This window comes from Protobothrops mucrosquamatus, unplaced genomic scaffold (genome assembly GCF_001527695.2).
Source record: "Protobothrops mucrosquamatus isolate PMUCROS unplaced genomic scaffold, P.Mucros_1.0 scaffold1954, whole genome shotgun sequence".
Classification (NCBI taxonomy): domain Eukaryota; kingdom Metazoa; phylum Chordata; class Lepidosauria; order Squamata; family Viperidae; genus Protobothrops; species Protobothrops mucrosquamatus.
In genome coordinates this window covers 107,107-121,151 of record NW_015388073.1, presented here as the reverse complement: position 1 = coordinate 121,151, position 14,045 = coordinate 107,107, and the positions used below count along the sequence as shown (strand labels likewise).

The window sequence follows — 14,045 nt, the reverse complement described above, 5'->3', positions numbered from 1 at the left end:
TAGATAGACTGTTTCCTCCAGGTGTCGGGGGAACTGCTGCGCAACCACACTCTCAACAACCTTCGCCACAAAGCGAAGGTTGGAGACCGGACGATAGTTAGCTAATACATCTGGGTCCAGGGAAGGCTTCTTAAGGAGGGGCCTCACCACCGCCTCTTTCAAGGCCGTGGGGAAGACACCCTCCCCCAAAGAAGCGTTTTGACATACTTGGCTAACATTTCCTCTGACTCTTCCCTGCCTCATCTTATCATTTTATGTATCTTTTTATAGTCCTTGAGAGGTACAATGTAATAGTTATAGATATTGGAATGGACATAATCCACACATCTGCTTTAAATATTCTAGGTATAACTTAACTATAAAACATAAGATAAATATTTTCCACTCTTTTCTCATTACATGCTTTATAATAGGAAGCCTGTGAGCTAGAGGCTACATGGAGCTTCTGAACAGCATGAGAATATATTGCCAAAACTAGGCTGCCAAAAAACTTATTTTGAGGATATTCAGTTATTCATGTAACCAAAATGTGAACACTAGAGCTGGTATCTTTTCTATGTTGAATCCCATGCCCCATTTCTCCCAAAATTTAGTATGTGAAAATCACATTATTAAAATGCAATAGATTTACAAAAAATGCAAGTTAACACTGAATTTTGCATGACTACCTAAAGCAACGGTCTCCAACCTTTGCGGCTTGGCGGACTGGCTGGGGGGTGTGGAATAGGGGAATGAGCCACATGAGTGGTGGGCCGAAGTGCACATATGCTCAGCTTGACTCACGTGAGCAGGCGTGCATGCACATGCGCGCACACAGCTCGACTGCAAATTGAGTTGCCCATGCGCATGCATGTCAGCTTGCCACTTGTGAGAGTTGAGCTGCCTATGTGCATGCACACCAGCCTGAGCAAACAGACACAAACTGAGCAACGTGGTATATGCAGTACAATGCAGTGAGCCATGTGCAGATCTGTACATTGGGGAAACAAAACAACCACTTCATAAATACATGGCACAACATAGCAGAACAAACCCATCAGGACAAGATTCAGCAGTTCATCTGAATTTAAAAGATAAGGGCCACTCTTTTGAAGACAGCAAAGTCCACATTTTGGACAGAGAAGACTGCTGGTTTGAAAGAAGGGTCAAAGAAGCCGTCTATGTCAAAACTGAACAGCCCTCTCTCAACAGAGGGGGAAGGATACGACAGCATCCATCTTCAGTCTACAACACAATCTTTTCAGCAGTTCCAAGAAGGCTGCACACCCATTTGCATTACTCAGGTGACCCTGACAACACAGATAAACCTCCAGGTGACCTCAATGACTCTCTAAAAGAATGCAAATGACCAGCTGTCTGCAAGGAGTATAAATCCTTCCATTCCCCACCATCCAGTTAAAGCTGAAGAAGCTTCTTGGATGAGAAGCAAAATGTCTTTGAAAAAAAACACAACAAAGTCCAATTGCCTTGTGAAAAAGCATCTTTGGGAGAGTTACAAAATGATTGGAAAAGACGGAGTTGTACCAGCCACTAACTATGCTGCCTAATACCAAATGGCTGCAGGGATTAACAAACGACTTCTCTTGTCAAGGTGTCTGCAGACACTTCTTGTAAGAACTTACAAACATCAATGATTCCAAATGAGAACATATGAGAGCAAAACATTTCACTCTTAAATTCTGGAAACATTCTCAAAAAACCGATATAAGAATGATAAAAACTACCTTTTATGTTGAACGATTTTGAAATATGCACAAATAAACCCAACAATGAAGAATATGAACTTTGTTTATTCCACTGAATGAACTAAAACTGGTTTGGAAGCAGTGTTGTTTTTTATCGTTTTTTATCCATAACACTGCAAAATACTCCACTTTCTATATGAAAAATAGACAAATAATAACAGTATATTAATTTTCTGAAACAGTAAGGGAATTACAACTATATCAAAATCTAATCCTGTGGCTTTAAATGCCTGTAGATGAAAACTAGCAAGATATCCTAAAAAGAGTCAAAGTGAATTGAAGTCAGAATCAGAATGAAGATCAGAACTAAATATTCTGGGTAAGGGAACACATATAGCTTAAATTTTGAAGCAATTAAATCAAGAAGGTTAATTGAAAACTAAAGGAAGAATTTGAAGCTTATATCTAGTTGCTTGATATTTAGGTATAACTTGTAAAATTCTATATCTAGCAGATGCAAACAAAAGTGTCATAAATGGATAATAAGATACTGCATAAAAAATATGCAAATGTTGAGCAAAACGTATTACAAAGTAGATAATATATCATCAATATTTTAATTTAATTTAAATTTATTTCATTTAGGTGCCACTCAACTCCAAATGACTCTGGGCAACTCAAGATTTAACCAAAAGATAAAATATAATAATTCAAAAGCAAATCAACAAAACAAATAAGAAGCAGCTAAAGAACAAGATAGTGAGTCCAGCCAATAAGAAAACTCAAAAAATTCTATCCTTTCATGCCCATTAAAATTATGGACAGCATCAAAACTTCTTACTACAACATACAAGTCCAAGTCTTGCTGAGAAAGAATAATTCTGGACTCTGATTTCTTTTTCCATTTCTTTGAATAGTTGTTTTATTGGAATATTTTCTTCAATGCAGTAATAGACAGGTAAACTCTCACTTGCCAAACCTATCTTTGTGACCATACCCTGCTGGTCAGGCTCCCTAGTTGCTAAGCACATTGCAAGTTCTCTTTTACAGATATTTGTATCATAGAAGATGGACAGATGGAGAAGAAGCTGGAGAATTATGAGTTCATCCCTACCATTTTCCTCCATCCAGTTTTAAGAATTTGGAATGGAATATCCAACACAGCTAAGTCATCAGTTCTATAATAGAAGCAATCTGGCACAATTTAAAGGCCTAAAAGCTTTCAATGCTCTCTTACAAAAAACCTAAAATAAACAACCAGACACCAGATTAATTTATGGAAGATTTAAAAAACATTTTTCCCATAATAAAAAAGCAAATGCTGGGGTGTACTCAAGATCTGTACTAACATTTTATTTCTTTACACATAAAGTCTTAAAGTATGCAGAAGACATCAAATTATCAAATGTTCAAATCCAGCATTAAAGCCAATGTGTCTCTTTCTCACTCACATAAATGTAGATAGCAGGCTATAAACAGAGTAAAAGAAAGTATTTACAATATAAAGATAAAACATCTGTCAAACTTAACTCTTCATGTTGTTTGGTTTGACATTTGGCTTCTTTCACCTCCCATTAAACCTACAGCTATACTATTTCCTGCAGGTTTCCTTCCTAATCCTATTTCCTTCCATTCAAGAATTAACAAGGTTTGACCCAGTTTCTGGGTTCTGGCAAGGCCAGCCAGGTGCTACCACCTGCTAAAACTATTTGTATATTAAAAGTAGATAGAAGAGCCAAGAATAAGGGGTTCCCTGTGTTCCCACTGTGTTTCCAAATTTTATGGAAATGTGACATAAAGTGGAGCCTATGATGATTAAAGCACAAGGGGATTACCAGGGGGGAAAAGCAGCTGAAAGGAAGATTGAGGACAAGAGTAAGTAAGAATGCACTTGTTTTTCCAAGATTTTAAACAACACCTAGTTTCCTATAGTTACCTGCAAAACTCAAAATAAGCTCATTCTGCATTCACAATCCCTAAATATAAAGATTGTTAAAACATGAATGCTATCAAATTTCATTGTTCATGCATATAAACCAGGGGTCTTCGAACTTGGCCCTTTTATGACTTGTGGACTTCAACTCCCAGAATTCCTCAGCCAGCATGCCTGGCTGAGGAATTCTGGGAGTTGAAGTCCACAAGTCATAAAAGGGCCAAGTTTGAAGACCCCTGATATAAACCAAGCCATTTAAGTCATTATTAAGGTCAATGTAAATTTAAGTTTCCTATTTTAACCTCAACATGTGATTAAAGTTACAATCCTTAACATACTGATCTGTAATTAAGCGTTACTGAACTCAATAAACTTTCTGATGGACCCAGAACTGCATTCGGACAAGCTATTTGTTAAATTTGGCTGCCAACCTGATCAATGAATATCTTATTCATTCTCAGAGCTTTTCCTGATTTTTCAAGATTGTCCCATCGTTCTGACTCTCAGAACTTTCAGAATGGTAGGACAATTGCTACACATTAGCAACGTGTATTAGAGGCTTAGCAACCACAGTATAAGGATCTTTATTCACTTTACCTTGCAGTTTTTTCAACACAGCTACTTCCATTTTCAGAACTTGCTTTGGCTGCTGTGCTGACTCGACCTTCAGTGCAACGTTCTCTCGAGTAAGTATGTCCATTGCATCGTAAATTTCTCCAAATCCTCCACCTCCAATCTTCTTTATCTGTAATAAATAAGACTATTCAATCTAGTGCATTATTTAAAAATTACAGAGTTTATGTGTTACCTAATGTCAATTTTGAATATTATCTAATTATTAAAGGTATTTAAACTCTACTGCTATATTATATAAACTTATATTTTTTATTATGGCTGAGAAGTAAATTAGGTAAAATGATAGAAATTCTAAAATAATTGTTTCAGAAAAAGCTCCCCGATAGCATTGTTACAATCAAGATACTAACATCCAGAATTTTCATGTTCCCCATCAGTTACAAAGCTAGAATTATGCAAAGTAGTAAGACTAGTAGAAAAATGTACTAAAATAAGATTATCATCCTTTTAAAATAAATCTTAGCCAATTATACATTGGAAATATAGTTTCCTATTTCATAATCAAATGCAAAAGATTGATTTTTCTTGATTGTTAAATAACTGGGCACCAATTGCAAAAGGTATAATTCTAGAAACAGCTTTCATACCATAGAAACAAGAATATCTTTTCTAAAATGCCGCTTTTTACTTTCAAGAACATGTAATACCTCTGAATTTTTTTTAGAAGAAACAATAGCATTAAACTAATTAATACAAAAATTAATATAAAACTACATGTAACTTTTTAAAGGACTTTAGTTCATTAACAGATTAGAACTATTCCATCTGATCAACTAAATTCAAAAATCATTAAGAAAAATATGTTTTATTGATTTATTAAATTTCTTTTATTTAATATGATGTATAAAGGTGTCTCAAATGTTTGTTGTAAATGTAAAGAAGGTCAGGTAGCCCTCAACGTATGACCACAATGGAGCCCAAAATTTCTGTTGTTAAGTGAGACATGTATTAAGAGAGTTTTGCCCCATTTTACGACCTTTCTAGCCACAGTTGTTAAGTGGATCATTGCAGTTGATAAGTTAGTAACATGGTTGTTAAGTGAATCTGGCTTCCCCATTGACTTTGCTTGTCAGAAAGTTGCAAAAGGTGATCACATGACCCTGAGACACAGCAATGGTGATAAATATGAACCAGTTGCCAAGCATCTGAATTTTGATCACATGACCATGGGAATGCTGCAAAGGTTATAACTGTGAAAAATAGTTGTAAGTCACATTTTTCAGTGCTGTTGCAATTTTGAACGGTCACTAAACAAACTGTTTTAAGTCGAGGACTACCTGTACTTTCTATCATCGTTGTTGGACTTGTGACAAAGCAAATAAATATTTGGGTAGATTTTTGTCTTAATTCAGAAAATTCTTAAAATAAACAAAAAAAATGAAACATGAACTTTTCCTTTTAGAGCTATTGGATAAAGAACATTGTTGGAATTTTGTTATTATATATGTAGACAGTAGCAAGAATTTTCTATGCGAAAAAATAGAAAGAGAATGGATGGAAAAAGGAATGGAATCGATTGAGATGGGCAAAGCTACCTGTTTAATGAAAGATAAGGAGTTAATTACCCAGGTTTGTTTCTATATGGAAACTGCTTCTGGACTTTATGCTCAAAATAGAAAAAAGATGAAACTCTGATCTTAGATGTTGATGACTAAATTATTTTTGTAGTTATAGAAATGGTTTCTATCTACTAGAAATATAAAGCAAAAAGCTGAGCTTGCAACTGTACTTTGTATTCCACTACATCAAAGAGAGTCAGAAGTCGCTGCTTTTCTTTTTCTTTCTACCTTGCATTCCTTTCCCCTTTCTTTTATCTTTATTTCCATTTTCCACTTTCTTCATTTGCATTTTATACCATACTAAACTTTCATAAAATCTTTAAAACATAAAAATATGTAAATATGTTTGATTTAAATAAACTATATTGGCTGTAGAATTCTCTGCTCTGGGATCTTTAAATTGGGGAGGGGGGAAAAGCAGATTACTTGCCTATTACCATCTACTGCTATCAGGTTGGCTGGCTAAGGGAGAACCCCATCTTGCTGCAATCCTGTGAAAAGTACTGAAAATTTGTCCATTTGGCTATGGTGCTCAGCAATCCTGTTATATACTCTATTGAAAAGGGAAACAGATATTTCTCTACCAATGTCATTAGTCAAAGCTAGGCATTTGTCCTCAGCTCCATTTGGTTAATAAGGAATGATAACTCCTTATGAGACTGCAGTTCTGGTACAGAATATTTTGGCAAGGGAGTTTCCACCCTATATTGTCAAATTATTCCTCTCGCTGAAATTCAGAGTACCAAATTGGATGGGATTAACTACCATGAGGAAAATTCATTTTCTATACTTGGAATCATTATATGCAACTAGTTTCTGCTGGTGATCTGGATCTGCTCTGAAAGAATGAGCAAGCTCTTGGCAGAATTCACTTCAAAACCATGCACCTAGAGGCACCTAAGCAGCAGACCGTGGGTGCTCATTATTCTTTTTATACTGGGTGCTCTGATAATTAGGTCATACAGCTAAGCATATATCCACAAGGCACCCATCACCTTAGTAAATACTGTGATTGCTGAGGCCAGACCAAAGTCAATTGCTTTGAACTGGAACAAGTTCTTCCTGTACATAAATCTGAGGAATCTGTGATGGGAAGGCCTGATTGCTTCGTATAAGCAAACTTCTGATAAACCAACTGGTATGATAGTTTCCGCTGTCAGTCACTCCATCCTGAAGAGTTGGTGCTAATGTACTTGAAGGAGTTTGACTGGCATACCAACCAATTTGGTGGTTCTCAGTTCTCCAATTGCCATACTAAGAGAGGAGATTCAGTTTCTGTGCTTGTTGCATCGTGGTCTTGAGTGCACTCCCACTGCCTTTCAACCTCTGCAATGACACTGGCCAGTAGAGGATAGTTGCTGTTGAACAATCTGGTGGTGATCTAGCTACTAGATGGTTGTTGCAATTGGGACTACCCAATGCCTAATTCATCAGGAAAGAAGGTAGCCATCAAAGAGTCTAAACAGCTGGTGCCATCTGATGTAGACAGCTTGAAGCCAGCTCTGCTACTTGCAGAGGTTCTCTGTTGTACTTTGGTATTTTTGGAGAGTGGTACTCTCAGTCTTCCACTGTCATGAGGTCTTCAGTTGCAGGCTGCTTTTGGCATGATAATCCTTTGAGCTAGAGTCAGATCATATACTTGCTTCTATGAAGCTGGTAGTGAATCTTCTCTGCTTTCTAACTCTTTAATCCTTCTTTTGGGGGTACGGAACCATCTTTCTTATTCACTTTTTTACTGTTTTAAGCGTGAGGTACTGTGTAAGATATCTCTTTTATAAGGCTAATGTATACAGCCCAGACGCGCTACACAGGGCAATATCATGTATCACATATCACAGACCATATACGGTCTGGCCAGTAAACAGTATAAAAAAGTAAACCAGTTAATTTAGCTAAATGAGATCAAATTAACCATTTCCTTGTAGCTTCTATTTTGGTGGCTAAAGCTGAAAGTGGCAAAGAAAATACAGAATTATTTTATTTTAAAGAAACAGTAAAAAATATTTGGGGACTGGGTGAAAAAGGATAACATTAAGCCGCTAGCAGAATTAATGCAATTAAAAATAAAAGTGATGAAATTATTTGGGAGGAACCTAAATGAAGGGAATATTGGAAGGAGTATTTTAGAGACATGAATAGAAATTTATAGTGATATCAAATAACTGAATTGAAATAAATGCACTAAATGTTAATGTTCAAGAAGAGATGGCAACAAGAAAATCACACATGCTGTTAAGAATTTTGCAGATGTAGATAGATTTAACATTTCATTGGATAACCAACGAAATGTTAAAACAGATGTGGTTTGTTTATGGTGCAGCTGCATGATTTCTTCAGAGTCTATGTCAAGACTATATTCATGCCTGACAATTGGAAGAATGGTTTCATTATTTACCAGCACAAAGGGAAAGATCATCAGGATGGGTCAAAGTTGCTGTGGATGTCTTGACCGAGAGGGGAAAGTTGATAAAAAAACCAAGCAAAGTTCAAGCTTTCCTAGGACCTCTCTTTGTGATCAAGTTACTGGCCATTCAACTGAGATAGCACATATTTTGGTGCCAATGCCAAAGGATCAATCCCTTACGTTGGTACCAGTCTTTTTTTTTTTTTTTTTTGAGCTGACAGCAGTATTTAATACACTTGACCATTTAGAAACAGCTACTGACATTATGATCCCTGGATATCACTGACTGGGTACTTTTTTCCCCCTTTTCATTGTTTTGCAATGTTGCACAGTAGATTTTTAGTCTTGGGAATTTCTCCTTATTACATTTATCCCTCAGAGATAGAACTTATTTTGTTCATCCTTCATACTCTTCCCTTGAGTATTCAGATTCATATTCAAGTCTTTTATTATCATTATTATGATGTTTATACTAAGTCTATCAATCTTTTGTGACCCTTGATAACTATGCATAGTCAGCCATGACAGACTGTCTTGTAATTGTTTTATGTTGGATGTCTTCCCATTACCTTAGACTGAATATAACCAAGATGCACATCATTATGTTTTGGCTCTTTTGTCCTTTCCAACAGCAACTGTATCGTCAGCTGTTTTTCCTCAGGGCTCCCAAACTACCTCAGTTCCCTTCATTCAGTCTTAGACTCTGATGATGACTTGACATTCTTCCACTTATTAATTTTACACTGAGAATAAGTAATTTTCATTTGATGAATATGTGTAGGATCCAGGAGTTCTGACAGAAGATACTGCATTTTATTGAATATACTTTAGCTGTGTCATTGCTAATTACTAAAATATTCTTCTGGCAGATATTTCTCGTCCCTCTCTCTGCCTCCTGATTGTAGTGCAGAAAAATCTTGTTTGGGCTGTTCTGGATATGCCACCCTATTCTCATGTCTTATTATACCACAAAATGCTAAAATAAAGGAGAGAAATAAAAAGCAATACATGGAAATGTGTGGAAATGGTAGAGTTAAAAATAGAAAAATAAGGAGAGGATTAGCGAAAAAAGTTGGTATAAACTAGAGTTACCTATATACTATATCTTCTTTTACCTAATGCCTTTATTTGGTTTATAATTTCTTACTCCTTTTCTACGCTTTGTATAACACTACTTACTCTAAAAGAGAATAGCCTGTTGTGTAGATACATTTGAAATCATTTTCTATCACACATAAAAAAAAATCTCTTACCCAAACAGGACCACAAGCACCCATCATTTTCTCTCAAAAATACCTACTGCACCTTTCCCTCTAAATATTCCTATCTCACTCAGATACACCCAGATCCATTCAGTAAAATACATGCTCCTCCTTCTTCCCTTAATTTCTCTGCACTCATTTATCCCCTACTGGATTTTTCAGCTTCCTCCTATGAATGAGTGTACATGCATGTGACAGAGACAAAGAGAGAAAGCGGGAGGGAGAGAGAGGGAGGGGGAGAAGAAGGGAAGGGGAGAGGGAGAAATTATGTATGTACATTAACTAAAAAAAAAACCCAAGAAACCTCTACAAACATCAAGGAGATTGGGTTCAGACAGTTAATCCAAACATAAAAGGGGAAAAGAGGTTAACTTGGACTAGCAAAGAATGCTTGGAAAATTGCACCAAACTACTGTAGCCTAATAAAGGTAGAGCTATCGTTATGCAGAGCTTTTTTAAAATACCACGTAAGGATAATAGAAAAGGAGGAATAGTGAAGTTTTCAATTACGCTAGAACCCAGGAAAAGAGCAGGGGCAGAATGCTGACTGATAATGCAGCTAACCAGCTGTAACATATAGGAATCTGTTCCTGAAAAACATCGATAAAATTATCATCTTTTCATTATTGCTTTGCAGCCATCATATTAGGTAAGCCATTATTATCATGCTGCTCAAGACCGTATTTAAGAAAGATGTGATGCACAATCTTCTCCCGTCTCGCAGTTTATAGCTACGTCTGCTCTCTTAAATTATATACATAACATTTTGATTTCTTCTTATTTGATTGAATGTTATATAAAATCAGACATCTGAAAAAAATCAATAAAACTATTTCATACTTACCACTTTCCATCTTTCTTTTACCAATATCCCCACAGTAAGAATATCTGGCTGTTCCCCTCCTCCACTCATTGCAATCTCTGGGGTGGCACAGCTGCTACGCAAAGCCTATGTCAGTAGAGACCATCAAGTTCCCAGAAGTGGCTTCCATTTAAGCAGAGTCTATAGAAACAAAACAGCTGTATATGAAACCAGGCTAATAAAATTATGGCCAAAAAAGAAACCTTCTTAATCTTATTTTAACTAAGTTATTTTCCAATTTCGCAATGTTGAACTGAAAGATAGACAGCAAATTTCAATAGTAATTAAGTTGCAGAAACAAAATACCTTAATATATCTGATTATGAATGTGAGGGCAACTAACAGTTTTTTGTCCTTTGTGTGTTCTAAAGGATATTTAAAATAAAAAGGTTCTGCAAAAGAATAAAATCTCACACATTTTGTAGAAAGATTTAAGAAAAGTCATAAAAAATAAACACCAGGATGTTTCTGAATGCACTGTTTTACATGCATCAACAATTCTTGACCTACATCTAGTATTTCAGTACTAGCTCCATATTACAAGCAGAAACCTTAACTGAGAACAATGAATTTGCTGTACGTTAGAAATATAACATTTTTGTTCATTACCATAACACATTAGCTTGTTTCCTTTTTCCAAAAAAAAACTACACCAACAATCATAGAGTAGGGCAACAAAGCAAATACAAAGGAAAATATTGCTACTCAAATTTTCAAAATGGTAAGCCAAATGAGGTGTGAGACAAGGGTGCACTCTAGTTCCCTTCCTTTTTATTCTATTCATAAACAAATTGAACAATCAATCTCTCCATCTATCAAAACAGGCACATTGGCCTAAGCAAGCACTTTATACACTTCCTAAGTACTATGAAAAGCTGCTAAAAATTAACTGCTCAAAAACCAAGGTCATGCTATTTGCCAAGAGACCTAAGACACATATCTGATGGCTAAACAGAACAATCAAGACCTTCAAATACCTAGGCGTCATTTTTTCATGCCACCAGCAACTACAAATCCTATACCAATTATGTCATCTTAAACATAGAGAAAACAGCTTCAGCTTTATAATCCTTCTATTTCCTTGAAGGAATTCAGCACATATCCATAGCGCTCAAAGCTTTCTCAGCCAAAGATCTGAGCTCAGTTCCTCTTGGGAGACCAGTTGGGCCATTACATTACTCTCCTCAAAAGAGTTACTCTAGGTTCCTGAGGTCTTCTAAGTCCTCCACTGCATTTCATTGTAGCCTACTCAAAATAGAAACTTCCACCTGGATTCACATTCTTTCATATTGTCTTAAGCTTCTTTTTTTTCCAGCCAGCTTGATCCCTTTAATTATGACTGATAGCTCCCAATTTCCCTGGCAGGAAATACATGAAAAATTAAAATCCTATGGCTTCCCATGTGCATCCATCATCTATAGGGCTACAAACATGCATTACCCAATCTTGAACAAAGTGCCATTGATTTAGAGCTACAATCATATTGGTCACTTCTGAGTAAGCATATAAACTTAATAAATAAATACCAGAACATCCCTTTTGAGCTGAGATTGTGCCCATGTAGTGAACATGCAACTGAAATACTGGATCGTGTTATATTGTACTGCTCTCTCTATGCTGATGCTCACCAAGAATTATTATTTTCACTCATCATCAAACAACCTGGTCACACTAAGTCCTTCTACCTCAAATTGTAGAATCAGCTCAATCTGATTCTATTTTGATGACTATGAACTACTGTTTCATAGTTTGTATAATATACCATAATTTTTCTTCAAACACCTCCTAGGTATTTTCCGTTTGAAAACATTTCAAATGCAGCTGTCCATTTAGTCACTACTTTATAATAATGTATTTTGTCCTTACTATCAATTGATTCTTATTTCTATCTTGTTTTCGTTATGATTGCCAGAGACTTTTTAACAATATAAATAGTCAGTATAATTGGCCTCTAATTTTTAGTTTTGAAACCATAATCACTCCTTATGTATTATTTTTCCTTATACACATCATCACTGTATTTTCTGTAGATAGAATATTAATATTAATTACATCTTTCCCATGGATTTTGGCATTATAATGGTTCTACATTTCAGGTCAGTAAATTATTTTATTATTCTAAATAATCAATTAATTGCCTTATATAAATTGTATAATGCCTCACTATATTAATGTTTATACCCATAATTCTTAAACTTACAATTTTACTTCTTTCCTCAAGGATTTGTTTTGCTGCTCAATGACCGAAATAAAAATGACTAATGATTACAAGGTGATCAGCACTTTTGTAAGCCAATACAATTAAAATGCATCATACTTGAATCCTAAAGGTGCTCTTACAAAAGATCAGACATAAAATGTAGACCCCCCACAATGTTGCTAGTTCAAAAGGTTAAGTTTATATTTTTCGATGAATGTTGCATTACAGTCCTATGGGACGCATGCCAGAGACTGCAGTTCAGTAAATGAATGAAGTCAGAAAAAGTGGGCAGGGTTAGGACAAAGCTTACATTTAATTAAATTCAATTACAGAGAATGTGATTATTTATGATATATTCCCTTATAAAAATAATTATAAGAATAATGAACACAATGTGCAGTATCTAAAAAGAAATATGCTAGCATTTTATTTCATAAGGAATCTCCCAGTCAAAAATTTTACAGCCTCACAAATGTTTATTTTTTTCTATAAGCATATAGTCATGTAAAGTACATTTCACTACAGGATCTCTGTTTAGTATGAATATAACAAAATACTAAATTGTAAGGATGCCAGATGTAGGCTGAAAAAATCCAGACAAATGCTAGATAACAGCAAAGAGCCGCCTATATCTTTTTGTTGCCATCTAACAACAAGCTCTTGTAACTCAGATTGGCTAATCCTACTGAACTGTACAAAACCCGTTAATGATATTTTAGCTAGAAATGTTTCTGTTGCAGTTGTTCAAAGAGTTAAGGTACACAAATACTTAGTGTTCCTCAAAAATAAAATAAAAAAACTACTAAGGCACTGACAAAAATTGAAACACAACATACATATCATAATGTGCAGCTACAGAGAGAACAAAGCAGTAATGAAGCATAATGACTAAGATTCCAAGGTATGAACTAGGGAATCTCTTATTAAAGCTTAACTTAATAATTCATTTCATGAAATCAGACACTGATTCAGTCTAGACATCATGCCAGTTACAGTATTTGTTATCATGAAAATAAGGATGCTAAGTCTACCCGTCTTTCTGATCTTTTCCCATACAAGTTAATTTCTGCGGGAAAAAGAAACCTATTACCAATACATGCAAAACCTGAAAATATGTCAAGTACAAAACTAATTAAGAATTAGTTAATCCCTGTCCAACAGAGTTTGAGAACAGTTCAGGTCATAACTTTGCTTCTGTATACCTATACAGATACTGCAGCTAAATAGAGTTTATATACTAACAGTGTCCATGTTATTTATATTTTTATTACCATAAGATGTATACATTAGTCTCATAATAGTTTAGTGTGAAATACACAATATTAAATCAACTAAAAATTAAATAATTAAGTAGATAGTATATTTTAAATCTCTTTTAATGCAAATAGATCCTGTATTTAGCAATTAGTACATTTCAGAGAATTGTTACAACTGTATAGAGCATTCAAATTATGTGGGAAATGCAAATCTAGCCATGATTAGACATACTAATTTTACATAAGAA

At 35.2% G+C, this 14,045-nt stretch overlaps 1 protein-coding gene across 1 annotated transcript in view; it reads right to left on the bottom strand.

Annotated features, from left to right (window-relative positions):
* Positions 1-10,512, bottom strand: part of TTBK2 (tau tubulin kinase 2) — a 57,091-nt gene extending 46,579 nt beyond the window's left edge. Inside the window, exons 1-2 of the mRNA XM_015823696.1 lie at positions 10,324-10,512; positions 4,216-4,363 (exon numbers count right to left, since the gene is read on the bottom strand). Coding sequence (XP_015679182.1) covers positions 4,216-4,363; positions 10,324-10,392 — 217 coding nt within the window. The 5' untranslated portion in view covers positions 10,393-10,512. The remainder of the gene's footprint in view (positions 1-4,215; positions 4,364-10,323) is intronic.
* Positions 10,513-14,045: the final 3,533 nt, after the last annotated feature.